The sequence below is a fragment of the Entelurus aequoreus genome, linkage group LG04 (genome assembly GCF_033978785.1).
Source record: "Entelurus aequoreus isolate RoL-2023_Sb linkage group LG04, RoL_Eaeq_v1.1, whole genome shotgun sequence".
NCBI classification, from domain to species: domain Eukaryota; kingdom Metazoa; phylum Chordata; class Actinopteri; order Syngnathiformes; family Syngnathidae; genus Entelurus; species Entelurus aequoreus.
The window spans coordinates 8,936,552-8,953,212 of NC_084734.1; the positions used below are offsets into that span (position 1 = coordinate 8,936,552).

Consider the following 16,661-nt stretch of genomic DNA (forward strand, 5'->3'; position numbering starts at 1 on the left):
AAGAAGCAGAATGTGAGCAAACTAGGGTTGTACGGTATAGCTACTTCTAAATCACTAATCCGGGCATCCATGGGGACAAATAAAGTATGTTTCTTACAAGTATCATGGATGAGGAATAGCTAAACATGCTTCACTACTAAGGGTGTAATGGTACACAAAAATTTCGGTTCGGTACGTACCTCGGTTTAGAGGTCACGGTTCGGTTCATTTTTGGTACAGTAAGAAAACAACAAAATATACATTTTTTGGGTTATTTATTTACCAAATTTGTAAACAATGGCTTTATCCTTTTAACACTGCTTTAAAATAGCTCTGTGTGTGTGATGGATGTGAGCGACCACTAGGCTGATCAGTGCAACAGCAGGCAGTCATGAATGCTAAGCATAACAATAACATACATATACACACAGGGTCCATTGCCAGGGTTAATGTGGTCAACATATATAAAAAAAAACCTAAATAAGATAAGGCTCAGAATGGTTTCTTAACAAAATCTTTCTACATACACTACCGTTCAAAAGTTTGGGGTCACATTGAAATGTCCTTATTTTTGAAGGAAAAGCACTGTACTTTTCAATGAAGATAACTTTAAACTAGTCTTAACTTTAAAGAAATACACTCTATACATTGCTAATGTGGTAAATTACTATTCTAGCTGCAAATGTCTGGTTTTTGGTGCAATATCTACATAGGTGTTTAGAGGCCCATTTCCAGCAACTATCACTCCAGTGTTCTAATGGTACAATGTGTTTGCTCATTGGCCCAGAAGGCTAATTGATGATTAGAAAACCCTTGTGCAATCATGTTCACACATCTGAAAACAGTTTAGCTCGTTACAGAAGCTACAAAACTGACTTTCCTTTGAGCAGATTGAGTTTCTGGAGCATCACATTTGTGGGGTCAATTAAACGCTCAAAATGGCCAGAAAAAGAGAACTTTCATCTGAAACTCGACAGTCTATTTTTGTTCTTAGAAATGAAGGCTATTCCACAAAATTGTTTGGGTGACCCCAAACTTTTGAACGGTAGTGTATAAAGTGCTTTTTTTGATTGATTGAGACTTTTATTAGTAGATTGCACAGTACAGTACATATTCCGTACAATTGACCACTAAATGGTAACACTCCAATAAGTTTTTCAACTTGTTTAAGTCGGGGTCCACGTAAATCAACATTAAACTGCCTCAAGTTGTTGCTCAGATTAAATAAAATGACAACACTTTTCTTCTACATATAAAAAGTGCAACATTAAACAGTTTCAAGTCAACTCAGCCTCAGATTAACTTTTATTTTCCCCGCCCAGCCTTTAACCCTGGTGACTTTCACTCAATCTTCATGTTTTTTGCCAGAAAAATCAGTTCATCCACATTGTCTGCAGAAAGAAGAAGTGGGTCAAAATCTAGTTTTTAATGCAATATGGTCTTAAATCTGCAGCTATAAAAGCACCAACGGTATTTGTTATTGCTTTAGCCCTGTCTGACTCGCAGAGGAGAGGCTGCTTGAATGCGGTGTTTGCACGACGCTCGTCTTTCTCTCCGTTGAAGCGATGTTCACTTGGGGGTGGTGACGCCTCAAATGGGTTAGCATGTTTGACGTGTTGGCAGAAGCATACCCTACCACTGCTGAACAATGTCGGCAAACCGCTTTTGCTTTGTTGTCGTAGCCCGGTCGCTGCTAGCATGCCGTGTGTTGTGCCTATGTGTGCATTGTTTTCACAAAGTACGGTACGCTACTTAATATGTCCGTGTGGAAACTCGTTCGGTACACCTCCGAACCGAACCGAAACCTCTGTAACGAAACGGTTCAATACAAATACACGTACCGTTACGCCCTTATTCACTACACACCGTAGGAGGATACAATAGCTCACCGGCGTCACAATGTAAACAAATGCCATGGGTGGATCTACACCTGACATTCACTGTAAGTGTATCTAGTCAATACTACTATGATTACATCAATATTTTTTATCTTCACAAAATCTGTTTTTCTTTTTTTTAAATTTATATTATGTTTATAAAATCAGGAAATACGCCCCCCTGGACACATGACTTAAATTATGACAAATGTATGATCCTGTACCTACTTGGTATCGGATCGATATCTAAATTTGTGGTATCATCCAAAACTAATGTTAAGTATCAAAACAAGAGAAGAGTAAGCGATTATTACATTTGAACAGAAGTGTAGATAGAACATGTTAAAACAGCAAATAAGCAGATATTAACAGTAAATGAACAAGTAGATTTGTAAAAATTTTTTACAGCTGGTCCCTCATAATGTAGACAAAATAATAGGTACCTTATTTTTCGGACTACAAGTGGCAGTTTTTTTTCATGGTCTGGCCGGGGTGTGACTTATACTCAGGAGCGACTTATGTGTGAAATTATTAACACATTAGCGTAAAATATCAAATAATATTATTTATCTCATTCACGTAAGAGACTAGACGTATAAGATTTCATGGGATTTAGCGATTAGGAGTGACAGATTGTTTGGTAAACGTATAGCATGTTCTATATGTTATAGTTATTTGAATGACTCTTACCATAATATGTTACGTTAACATACCAGGCACGTTCTCAGTTGGTTATGTATGCCTCATATAACGTACACTTATTCAGCCTGTTGTTCACTATTCTTTATTCATTTTAAATTGCCTTTCAAATGTCTATTCTTGGTGTTGGCTTTTATCAAATACATTTCCCCCCAAAATGCGACGTATACAGTATGTTTTTTCCTTTCTTTATTATGCATTTCTGGCCGGTGCGACTTATACTCCGGAGCGACTTATACTTCGAAAAATACGGTAGATAAATGACACAATATGTTACTGCATACATCAGCAGCCAAATTAGGAGTCTTTGTTTGTTTACTTACTACTAAAAGACAAGTTGTCTAGTATGTTCACTATTTTATTTAAGGACTAAATTGCAATAATAAATATATGTTTAATATACCCTAAGATTTTTTTGTTCAAATAAAGCTAATAATGAAATGTTTTTGTGGTTCCCTTTATTTAGAAAAGTATCAAAATAAATTTTGGTACCAGTACCAAAATATTGGTATCGGGACACCCCTAGAGCACACTTATATGAAGGTAGGGATGATACTCGAAACCGCTTTTCCCGGTTGTTCGATAAGAAAAGAACAGAGTCCTCGGACTCTAATCCCTTTTTGAGAACCGGTACCCGTTATCGAGACCACTATAGTAAAGAAAAAGAGTTGGTTCTTTATTCGAATCCCTCGGAACGAATACCGTCCCGACCAGAAATGTTCCGTGTGACATCACAAGAAATGGCGTCATGTAGCTCAGTCATTAGGCGCAGATAGGGAAAGCAGGAAAAAAATGGACGGGAAAAAGCGCTCCAAGGTGTAATAAAGTTCAAAACAAAAAGGTTTAATCCAATGAATAACTTTACTGAGAAATTTGAGCAGGGTAAAAACACATGACGAACACTTTTACCACCAACCGGAAACATAGCAACCAGGCTAGCAACGCACCTCCTTTACGGCAGCTGTCGCAACGTTCTTAAAGCAACCGCAGCACATACATATATATGACATCTCCCTTTTTTTACTTTTGTTTTTCTTTACTTGTAAACAAAACAAAATCACACTGTATATGTGTTGTCTGTCTAATTATAAATAATGCAGACGAGGCGTGTTGGCTGAGTTCTTGACGTTTACTTTCACAGCGTGCTCATAACCTCATTCTTAGCTGCCGGGTGACGATATGCAACAACACTTTTCGGGGCTACCGCGCATGCTCGTCACTCCCGTTGCATGCTGGGTAGTGTAGTTGTTATATTCCCTAGCTCATAACATCTTTCCCCCGAAATATATACCGAAATAATGTTAACTCAATAAAGTGTATTTCTTTTTTTAGCTTTAACTTTTCATTTTTTAGCAATGTAACCACATTTGCAAACAACTTTTCTCTTCATAGAATTTTCATTCAATAAAGAAATAAAGTGCAAACATGTCAAAGCATCATAACAAACAGTTATGTCAAATAGCAGCAGAAGTGCACTTTTTGGAGAGGTGTATTATTTTCAGTTTTGTGCCCAAGGGACTGATTTTATTTAACACTATATTATTATTTATACACCTATAGTGATCACAGAGACAGGTTGTTTTTGTGTTACTGTATATATTTGTTTTTCTGAAAAATCCCACTTAATATACTTTGGGTAACAACAGTCAATATTTATTTATTTTATTTTATATTTTTAGGGGGGTAACAGTCAATATTTATTTATTTATTAGATTAAATTGTTTTCTTATATAATAAAAGTGAGCTTTTGTTAAACCAAATATTGTGTGTTTTTTTTCCATATACAACAACCTATCTGGACTCGATAAGAGAATCGATAAGGAATCGGTTCGATAAGAGGATTCGATAATAGGCTCGAACTCGATAATTTCTTATCAAACATCATCCCTACATGAAGGAGAATGTATTTTCAAAACTGTTTTTTTATATCATTATAATTGGGGTTTACATCAACAGTATCTTTATAATAATGTAATTTTAAATGGAAACACTTCAAATCAAGGGCTTTTCTCAGCATTTTTTAAGGAGCGCTTAATTACACATCGAAAAAAAAATTTTTTTTAAAGTGCTTGACAGCACCTGAATTTCTACACACCCTAAGATTTTGTGTTAAAATAAAGCCAATAATGCCATTTTTTTGTGGTCCCCTTTAGTCCGAAAAGTATTTGGTACCGGTACCAAAATATTGGGATGGAGACAACCCTAGAGCAAACATGTGTAGCAACACCCAAGTAGCAGGTCTCAAAAGTCTGCCTTACCACAAAGAACATCTGCCTCTGGTCCTTGTGTGGCAGCAGGAATAGACGCAGGACGGTAGTGTAGGGAATCTTGTAGTCAAACGTCTTACCATGGAGGTGAAGGAAGGTTGGGTAGATGCGGATGTCATATCTGACAGACAGAAGGTGTTTAATGCGAGTCACTCATGCATGATAATATATATTAGAGTGGATGCATGTACCTTCCTCTGGGTGTAAGACAATGCAGCTCTTTGAAGATACACACGGCGTCTCCCGTTGCCTGGATCACATCCGCCTTCGACAGCACGTTCTGGGCGAAGGCCTACAGCGAGGTCAACACCAGCTTTTAGCGGTAAGGTCTTTACGAAGGAAAGCAGCAGAGGGAACGTTTGCCCCACCCACCTCCACGGGGTCCTGCCGCTCGTCGGACTGGCTGGGAGGGACGTAGAAGCGGACCTCCATGAGCGACACCTCCGTGTCGTCGTTCTGGTGGAACTCCAGCGTGACTTCATTCTTGCCCGTGGCACACTGGGAGACGTTAGCCAGCGGGACCTCGAAGGCCGTATTGTCGTTCACGTCAAACGACAAGAGTGGCCCTGTGAAACATGATAAAACAGACTAAAATCTCACTTCAAAAACACTTCTGAGCCTTCCTTAGCTAAATGAGCACGCCCGGGGCCGCCCAGGGGTAAACTGGGGCACGAGGGTTGTCCCGATACTAATATTTTGGTACCGGTACCAAAATGTACTTCCATACTTTTCTAAATAAAGGGGACCACAAAAAAAATTGAATTATTGGCTTCATTTGAACAAAAAATCTTAGGGTACATTAAACATGTGTGTCTTATTGCAATGTAGTCCTTAAATAAAATAGTGAACATACTAGACAACTTGTCTTTTAGTAGTAAGTAAACAAACAAAGACTCTTAATTAGTCTGCTGACGTATGCAGTAACATATTGTGTCACCTATTATTTTGTCTACATTATTAAGGACAAGGGATAGAAAATGAATTATTAATCTACTTGTTCATTTACTGTTAATATCTGCTTACTTTTTGTTTCAACATGTTCTATCTACACTTCTGTTAAAATGTAATAATCACATATTCTTCTCTTCTTTGATACTTTACATTAGTTTTGGATGTTACCACAAATTTGGGTATCAATCTGATACCAAGTAGTTACAGGATCATACATTGGTCATAATTTAAGTTCTCATGTGTCCGGTACTTTTTAGAGGTGGTATAGTACCAAGTACAGTGTTTCCCACACATTCATTTATTTGTGGCGGCCCGCCACGAAAGAATTACGTCCGCCACAAATTAAAAAAAAAAAAAAATTGTTTTTTTTTGTGTCCTGTCCAGCTTTTCAGGCAAATCATATAGTTGATGTAGATGCCCATATAGGCTGTTCAGATTTACTTTACAAAAGAGAAGTGTAGGATACTTCTCTTGTTGCCTTATTTGTATTTGACCACTACTGTTTTCTGTTTATTTGTTACTGACTGTGGCAGGACACCTCTGCCTCTGTTTCACTTTATGTTGCTGGTAAATAATATGGTTGTAGTAGTAGGCTAAAGTTAAATTATTTAGTATGCACTAATTAAAGGGGCAGAGCTTTAAGAGACATTTTAGCTTTTATATTTTATAAGATACATTTTTTGTAAGAACCACAATTAATAAATATATTTCAGTGAATAACTTATTGTTCAAATGTGTATACAAATATGTACATAAAGTGTTGTAATTATATTGTAAAATGGATGGATGGATGGACGTTTAAAACAAAACTGTAATTATTAATTAGTAAGTATAATTTTTTTTTAGCCTTTTTAGAGCAAATCATATCATTGTAGTAAATTATGCAAATTACTCGATGATGTCATGGTGACCACGCCCATAGCCACGCCCCCACCGCCACAGGTATCTTGGCAGTTTATGGGAAACACTGCTTTGACTTTTGATTCCAAAGCAGGTTTTAATAATAATTTTAAAAAAGGAAACTGTCAAAAATACACCTGGTCGCTGGCTAATACCACTACTACTACTACTAAATGAACTACAACTGGTTCAAAACTAACAGTGTTTGGATTGTAATTATCCAAACATTATTGGCAAAATGAACAGTCGTCAATGTTGTGTGAGCGACCGGAGGCAACAACAAGTAAGCAATAAATTGTAATTTTATTGACATTTCTTTTTTTTTTTTTAAACGCGGAAGTGATATTTTGACGCAAAAATAAATGTTTAAAAACGTGGATTTTTGCATTTTTTGCAGGAAATTCACATGCCTGAATTTTGCTAATATATTGTTGTCAGTGACGGAGCCGGAAGAGGCTAGGAATATGTTAGCTGTAAAATGTCATATGGAGTGCCCTGTCATTCATGAATTGACATGTCACGTGCACCTCTTCACACAAAACTGGGCCACCTACGGACTACAGAGGGCTGCGTGTTCTGTCTGTAGGGCCGGACGGGATGTAGAAGACACCATTGTAAAAAAATAAAAACAGGCTTCGCTACACATCATAAAATAATGTAATTAGCTCCGCAAGATATCCATTGGTCAACTACAGACAGTGTACATTGGACTATTTAGTTCAAGGTCAAATTAAATTGGATTTAATCGACAAAAACGTGGAATCTCTTCATCAAAACGGAAGAAAAGAGATACTAGGATCTTCTGACGATGATAGCACTACGATTGACAGCTGTGGTCGCGCTGGGTGTGCTGGGTTGTGATGAAGTTTATTACCAGAGAATTTGGCTGTTCCCCAGTTCCAGCCCTTCACGCACAGGTCCTTCTCTGTCAGCTCCACGCTGTAGTTTGCTTTGAAAAACTCTGAGATCTTCTCAAAGTCCTGATGAGAGGAGACAAACATGGAGAGTTACAAAAGAGGCCGATACTTGACAAAACGTATTATGTGTTTTTCAACCTTTTTAGAGCCAAGGCACATTTTTTTCATTGAAAAAATGCGGAGGCACACCACTAGCAGAAATCATTAAAAAATGAAACTCAGCAGCCGATATTGACGATAAAAAGTCGTCGTCACAATTGTTGGATATGACTTTAAAGTATAACCAAGCATGCATGACTATAGCTCTTGTCTCAAAGTAGGTGTACTGTCACGACCTGTCACATCGCTCCGTGACTTATTTTGAGTTTTTTGCTGTTTTCCTGTGTGTAGTGTTTTAGTTCTTGTCTTGCGCTCCTATTTTGGTGGCTTTTTCTCTTTTTTGGGTATTTTCCTGTAGCAGTTTCATTTCTTCCTTGACCGCTATTACCCACACCTGCTTTGTTTTAGCAATCAAGAATATTTCAGTTGTTTTTATCCTTCATTGTTGAGTGTCATGTCATGTTCGGATGTACTTTGTGGACGCCGTCTTTGCTCCACAGTAAGTCTTTGCTGTCGTCCAGCATTCTGTTTTTGTTTACTTTGCACCCAGTTCAGTTTTGGTTTCGTTCTGCATAGCCTTCCCTAAGATTCAACACCTTTTCTTAGGGGCACTCACCTTTTGTTTATTTTTGGTTTAAGCATTAAACACCTTTTTACCTGCACGCTTCCTCCCGCTGTTTCCGACATCTACAAAGCAATTAGCTACCGGCTGCCACCTACTGATATGTAAGAGTATAACGTGGTAAGTCTGTCGATCTCCAGACAGTACAGACACTCAACAACGGCACATTATTTGCAGATTATAATTACTGGTTTGCAAAAAATATTTTTAACCCAAATAGGTGAAATTAGATAATCTCCCACGGCACACCACACTCACGACACACTAATGTGCACAATGGTTGAAAAACACTGATCTAACCCACTTACAAAAAAACGAAAAAAGCAGACAAAGGCTCAGGGGGCTAATTAAAGCAACACTATTAAAACCACGCCTGTTGCTGGGGCCTCCCAGAACCACAGGAGGTGAACATAATCCATCTAACCACTTTGTCCTCCTCCTCTCAACACCGCTGTGGACAGACATCGTCTGTTTAGATTGCAAGCGCAACACACACACACACACAATGCCTAACACAAAGTCAAACACACACACGCACTGTCCTCGTAGTACACACACGTGGAAGTGATTGTGGAGCGCACAGAAGAAGAGACTATGGAAAAGAGAGTTTACGCACCTGGAAATGTGCCTGTCGCCCCTTATTACTGCTCGTTAGAGCCCAGTGAGTTTCATCGGTTTGTTTTTTAGCTTACAACAAAATGATGTTTGGAAAAATTGCATAAAAAAAGCTTTAGAAAAAAGTGTTTTTGATGTTATTGTTTTGAAAGATAGAAAATAGACATCTTAAAACACATGTATCAAACTCAAGATCAAAGCCAGATCCAGCCCGAGACGTCATTTAACGTGGCCTGCGAAACCCTTGAAATAATGTGCATACTTCATCCTTCTCACTTAATAGGATAGGATAGGTTTTTATTGTCATTGCACAAGTACAACGGAACTCTGTTTTCAGCACAAACCCGTTCAAGATGAGACAAACAAACAGTGTACAGGGTTACAGAACATGAACGCTGATGGGTCGCCACAAGGCGCCCCGTAATAGATGGGGAAAAGGTAAACGCTGGGGAAGGATGAGTAAAAAGATACAATCTAGACTGGGCACCTAAGGGGGTCCAGTCTGGAGTGGGAAAAAACCTCCATAGCAAAGCACATATACATATTACAATGTACATCTCCAGATATCTAGCAACAGAGGGGAGGGAGTGGGGGGTCATGGTGGCAGGCCGCAGCTCTCAGGCGCTGCCCAGCCTTCCATCAACCCTATGGGATTTGCGTCGAGGGCGTTGGATTGGGAGTGGGGTATGATTTGAATGTGATTAAAAACATTTTTTTTTAGCACCGCTAATTATTATATACCGTATGATAGTTTGTAAAAATAACAATAAATTCCTAAAATCTGCTTGTCACCCAAAGAAAGTATCCATCACTTTGTACGTACACAAATCCAATAACCAAATGCATAAGCAATAATATAATGAGGCGATTATACTTTTATATTCTTACATTCACTGTTACAAGCGGCCCTCTGGCTGCCATGTGGCCCTCCATGAAAACAAGTTCCACACCCATGTCTTAGAACAAAAAAACATACAGGTCAGTCTGTCAAATGGGCATTACTACTATTACGGTTGAATAATTTAACACGGCCCTCCAGACATTTACATACAATTATTGGTAAACGACAAGTAAAACTAGCACTGTAATACTTAGAACTGCATAAGTCAGGCCCCAGGCTGCCATCTGATTCCTTGTTCTTATTTCAACATTTTAATTGAAATGTTTTGGAGTGTGTAAAATAATCAATTGTTTTGGGGGACACCGCTCCTTTTACTCTTAGTCCCATTTTGTATATTCTAGAAAACCAGCATCCTCTACAGCAGGGGTGTGGAACTTGTTTTCATGGAGGGCCACATGGCAGTCCTCAGAGGGCCGCTTGTAACAGTGGATGTAAGAATATAAAAGTATAACCGCCTCATTATATTATTGCCTATGCATTTGGTTATTTGATTTGTGTACGTACAAATTGATGGATAACTTGATTTGAAATGGTAAGTCAAGGGTGTACTCCGCCTTCCGCCCGTGTGCAGCTGAGATAGGCTCCAGCACCCCCCGCAACCCCATAAGGGACCAGCGGTAGAAAATGGATGGATGGAAGGTGACTAGCAGATATTTAAGTATTTATTGTTATTTTTACAAACTATAATACGGTATATAATAATTAGTGGTGCTAAAAAAATTTTTAAGCACAATTTATATTCATCTCGATAGTAAATTCATTAATAATTTTCAAAAATCTAATTTTTTTTGGACAAATTAATAAAAAAACAACATTTTTTTAGGCCATCTCTATGCTTGGTGCACGTATGTGGCATACGTCAGCAACCAAAAGGAGGTCTTGTAACCTGGAAGCTGTTTTGTTAAGGTGTTGTTATTATTATACATTGCAAAAATCAGTTTGAATGGAGAACTGTGTTGAATCGAGTATTGATTATGAATCAAATCCTCACACCAAGAATCGGAATCAAATGGTGAGGTGCCCAAAGATTCACACCAATAAAAATTTAATATTTGTATATATATATTTGTATATATATATATATATATATATATATATATATATATATATATATATATATATATATATATATATATATATATATATATATATATATATATATATATTAGGGCTGCAACTAACAATTAATTTGATAATTGATTAATCTGTCGATTATTACTTCGATTAATCGATTAATAATCGGATAAAAGAGACAAACTACATTTCTATCCTATCCAGTATTTTATTGGGAAAAAAACAGCATACTGGCACCATACTTATTTTGATTATTGTTTCTCAGCTGTTTGTACATGTTGCAGTTCATAAATAAAGGTTTATTAAAAAAATAAAAAATAAATTATTTTAAAAAAAAAAAACCTCTGCGCATGCGCATAGCATAGATCAGACCTGGGCATTGTACGGCCCGCGGGCCGCATCCGGCCCTTTGCGCATCCCTGTCCGGCCCGCGTGAGGCCAATCATAAATTACAAAATAAATTTAAAAAAGTATCTATGTCGAGTGTGCAATACAACAGTGCTGCTTTTGTTTTGAAAAGCGTTATTTGTATTACTTCCGTGTGGACGTATGCGCGTGTGCGATTGTGAGTGAATTGAACGGCGCAATTACAAATTACAAAATAAAGTTTAAAAAACATCTATGTCGTGCGCGCAATACAACTGTGCTGCTTTTATTTTGAAATGTGTTATTTATGCCGTATGTCCGGAGGGAACCTGTGAGGGAAGGTGCATAGAGACAAGTGATGAGACGCTAAAAAAAGAAAAGTTGATGAGGAATGGCGTGTTTCCAACAAGAGATGGACTGCCAAGTATTTCTTTACATAAATTAATGGTAAAGCCGTGTGCTTAATGTGTGGTACACAGGTTGCTGTGTTTAAATATCATTTTAATCGCCACTACACGAAGAAACACGAGGGAAAATACCGGGATGTGTCTGATGAAGCGCGCGCAAGGGAGGCTGATGCGTTGATGGTAAAACTGCAAACCCAACAAGGACTTTGTGCCATATTTCACACCCCCAGAGATGCAGCCGTCAGGACAAGTTTCGTCATTTCTCACAAAAGCGCCAGAAAAAGTAAGGCGTTTTCTGACGGAGAGTTTATTAAGGAGTGCTTATTGGACTTTGTTGCGCTGATAATGCCCGGAGACATGGACTGTTTTTCGCTAACTTTGGATGAGAGCTCTGATGCAGTCAATTAAAGAGACAACCACAGGTAATGACTTGTTCACAGAGGTAAATGCGTGTTGGGACACGCTGGCAGGTGTGACAATCCAATCCACTTTATTTATATAGCACATTTAAACAACAAAATGTTTCCAAAGTGCTGCACAACAATATTACAAACAATATTCAAATATTATCCTTAGCTCCACCAATGACTGAATAAAAAGAAAAAAACAATTACATATAAAACCAATATAAAAAACAATATAGAATAGATATGATTAAAAACTATTTTTAACAACAGATGGTTGTCCAAATCTGATGGGGAAAAATGTTGGATAATGCAGGATAAAGTGACCTTAAAAAGCAATCTGCTTTTGTATAAAGTTAAGTTAGGTTAAATGAAATTATTATTATTATTATTATTATTATTAATTATTATCATCATTATTATTTATCTTATGGTATATCAAAAATAATATTGAGCAAAATTTAATTGAAATATTGTCGTGTGGCCCTCCAGCAGTGCTCGGGTTGCTTATGCGGCCCCCGGTGAAAATTAATTGCCCACCCCTGGCATAGATCCAACGAATCGATGACTAAATTAATCGGCAACTATTTTAATAATCGATTTTAATCGATTAATGGTTGCAGCCCTAATATATATATATATATATATATATATATATATATATATATATATATATATATATATATATATATATATATATATATATATATATATATATATATATATATATATATATATATATATATATATATATATATATATATATATATATATATATATCTCAAAGTTTAAAACATGTTACATTTCCTGTAGTACATACATGGAAACAATGAAAACATTTAGTAAGAAAGATGAAGTATGACAATCAACAATCAAGCAAAACACAACAAAAATGTAAAAAACAGCAAAATATGAATGCAAAGTGTAATAAACACCTACAATATGATATATTTTCACTTTTATACAGAAATTTGTTGTAAAAATCTGCTTGCTTTTGTTCCTGACTCACGCGTTTGGGTCTGGCTGCTCTGAAAACAAACTCTGCCCACTCTGCTTTGTTCCTGGTCTGAGCTGCTGTGACGTAGATTACCGTAATAACTCGTAAAACACTCAAAGGCGCAGATTTCAACCATTAAAACATTTCTATATTTCAAGACTTACCATACTTGCCAACCTTGAGACCTCCAATATCGGGAGGTGGGGGGTAGGGGTGGGGCGTGGTTGGGGGCGGGTGGCGTGGTTATTTACAGCTAGAATTCACCAACTCGAGTATTTCATATATATTTCATATATATATATATATACATATGTATGAAATACTTGACTTTCAGTGAATTCTAGCTATATATATATATATATATATTTATTTTATTTACATAGAAAGAAAAAAGAATACTTGAATTTCAGTGTTAGATGGCAGTATTGTCCTGTTTAACTTCTCCGTTCATGATGAGTATATCATTTCGGCCACCGTGTTCAATGGAGAAGTCTGTTCTACAGAATTTACAGGCAACATACACCTTCCCCTTCGAACTGTCCTGGATGAACGGAAATTCTTGTTTCCATTCGTTTTGGAACTTGCAAGCGTATTTCTTCATCTTGCTCGTCGACGGCGTCGCCATGTCTGTAATTTCCTCGTTCTTCTGCTTCGTCTCCTTGTTGTGTGCGCAGTTGTGCACTCTACTCTCTAAAAGCCCTAGATGTTATGACGTCATTGGGCAGGCAAGCTGTTTATATTGTGGGAAAGCGGACGTGAGAACAGGCTGTCCCCACTCAGTCTCAGGTCCGCAATGAGCTGGAGGGGGCGTGGCCTCCAGCTCCGGCTGAATACCGGGAGTTTGTCGGGAGAAAATCTCTGCCGGGAGGTTGTCGGGAGAGGCGCTGAATACCGGGATTCTCCCGCCAAAAACGGGAGGGTTGGCAAGTATGAGACTTACTGTAATTTAAAAACAGCACTGCACATCATACAGTTTTTATGTTAAAGGTCTAACAAAATTATGTAGAACGTCCGGTGGGCCGGATTGAAAATCTCAATGTGCCATATGTGGCCCGCCGGACGCATTTTGCCTTAAGGTCTTCTTAACGTTTCCTGCACATCTGTTAGCTTTACATTGTATATTAATTTTTTTGTGTGAGTGTGCTAATAAATAAATACAAACTACTGCATGTGACAATTTACAATTACAGATGAGCTTGGTCAGCAAGAGTCTAGATCCGCTCTGCACTGCACACTATCTGCACTGCACAGTTATATCTGCACTGCACACTATCTGCACTGCACACTATCTGCACTGCACAGTTATATCTGCACTGCACACTATCTGCACGGCCAGCAAGCGACTATACCTCGAGTCGCAGTTACCAATTACTGACACTGGCCGAGGTATAATAAACAATGACATCACACCCTGGTGCTCGACGACGCGAGGATTTATCTCCGAAAAGCGTGCTGATTAACCCCAGGAGACGGCGCTTACGCCACCTCGGGGTATTACACCACTGGCATCTTGACAGTCTCTGTGCACGCACGGCAGCGACTGAGACAGAGGGGAAGAAAAGAAAAATACACAGGAAGATAAAAACAAAACGTTTTTCCCCGGCCGTCTGAGCCAAATTGTTTCAGTGAACTGATATAAACACTGACTTACATGAGCCTGTGATTACGCTGTTTATGCAGCACATGTGGGAGCGCCGCGTTCGATCATTAATCCTATTAGGGGGCCGGCACACACGCAGGCTTTTAAACAACATGTGGGGGGCGGCACAGTGGCATAGCAAGAAGGCTCTGGTTGGGTTCTGGCTTCCAATTTCTGCATGGATTTGTATTAGGGCTGCGTGTTTTAGAGGAAAAACCTAATGGCGATTTTTCTCTTCAAAGCTGCGATTTGAATGTTTTACACTAAGGCTGGGCGATTTATCGAATATACTTGATATACCGCGGGTTTGTCTCTGTGCGATATAGAAAATGACTATATCGTGATATTCGAGTATACGTCCTCACGCAGTTGCTTTTAGCTGCGGGCATTACACGACATGCGTTTCCCACTCTTTCTTGTCGCTCCTTCTCACAGAGACATAAAACAAGCGCACCTTCTTACATACGTCACATACTGTTGCGAGTGCAACGTCATACGCTCTCGCGGAGCAGAGAGGTAGCGGCATGGTAATGTTAGCTGTGGTGCGAGTGCTAATACGAGAGAGAAGGTGCGAATCTGGCAACAAATGAAGGAAGAAATAATTCCCAAGAAAAACAGCAGGGAGTCCCTCGTCTGGCGGTGGTTTGGCTTCAAGCGGGAAGATGTTGAACAGACAACCGTAATATGTCAAGTATGCAGCAAAAGCGTTGCTACAAAAAGTAGCACAACTGCTAATGTGTAGCATCATTTGAAAAGTAACCCACTAGAGAGTGAAGAGTGCTTAAAACTCTGCATGTCAACATCTCCGTTCGGTGCCACACCAACAAAATGCCCAAGCAACCATTTCCACATCAACACAGTATGAAACAAATAGTCCCTAGTGGTTAGAGTGTCCGCCCTGAGATCGGTAGGTTGGAGTATATCTACCATGGAAGTGGAAATTGGATATACTTCGGAGTAGTCAGTGTTCAGATTGCATGGTGCATTAAGACAATGATGCACCAAATATTATAAAAAAAATGTCAACAACAAATCTATACTGCCATAAAAGCTGTACACTGACTACTCTGAGTGCATATCTAATTTCGATAGTATTGTCCCTTGAGCGATATGCTGCACTGTAAATATTCTGCACTGGCGTAGCCATCAAGACAAAACTAATAGGAGTTTCCCAATGAAAGAGAAGGAGCACTCACTGTGTCCCTGAAGCCGTCATATTTGTAGATGTGTCCCGTGCTGGTGGTCAGCTTGATACCGTGACCTAAACACACGCGTCGCCACTGAGCCAGGCTGAGATCGCCCGCCGGGATGTTGTCCACCTTTCCCGTCTTGCTGCTCTTGTACACCACGTTTTGCTTGCTGAAGCGCAGTCGCCCGTCATTCTGCAGGAAACAAAACATCAACAAATGATCATCATTTTCCAGGATGTCCTCATTTTACAAAGTGCTTAGTTAGGCACAAAAACTACTTACGACAATAATACCGACATTCAGAGGTGGGTAGTAACGCGCTACATTTACTTAACTAACTTTTTTGGATAGATTGTACTTGTCAAAGTAGTTTTGAGTTTATTTCGAACATGCAAGCATACAACATGATACATCACAATTTCCAGTTTCTCTTTCAACATTTTTAATGCAACATACACAGGGTTTTTCCTGCGTTCAAAATTGCGTGGCGGCCGCCTCCAGCTAATTTTGTGCCGCCCCCAGCCAGAGCGATTGATATCGCTCAACACAGCGTAAAAGCTCCGCTGTGTTGATTGAGCGATTGATGTCCCTCTGTGGCAGCTACATACTTTAACTGCAGTTGCAGCGTTGCGCCACTATAGAGGCGCCATATCGACAGCAGTGCACCGGAAAGACCTGAAGCAACTACCGAAGAAGAAATGTGAGGGCTCGCGCAAAGCCAACAGATCAAGCGTGTAGCTTTCATTTTTAAGGAAGC

At 38.8% G+C, this 16,661-nt stretch overlaps 1 protein-coding gene across 3 annotated transcripts in view; it reads right to left on the reverse strand.

Annotated features, from left to right (window-relative positions):
- Positions 1–16,661, reverse strand: part of LOC133647725 (FACT complex subunit SSRP1-like) — a 45,952-nt gene that overhangs the window by 20,061 nt on the left and 9,230 nt on the right. For all 3 annotated transcript variants that reach the window (XM_062043409.1, XM_062043408.1, XM_062043410.1), the window contains exons 3-7: positions 15,911–16,096; positions 7,548–7,653; positions 5,195–5,388; positions 5,014–5,114; positions 4,814–4,943 (exon numbers count right to left, since the gene is read on the reverse strand). In XM_062043409.1, the coding sequence (XP_061899393.1) occupies positions 4,814–4,943; positions 5,014–5,114; positions 5,195–5,388; positions 7,548–7,653; positions 15,911–16,096 (717 nt within the window). The remainder of the gene's footprint in view (positions 1–4,813; positions 4,944–5,013; positions 5,115–5,194; positions 5,389–7,547; positions 7,654–15,910; positions 16,097–16,661) is intronic.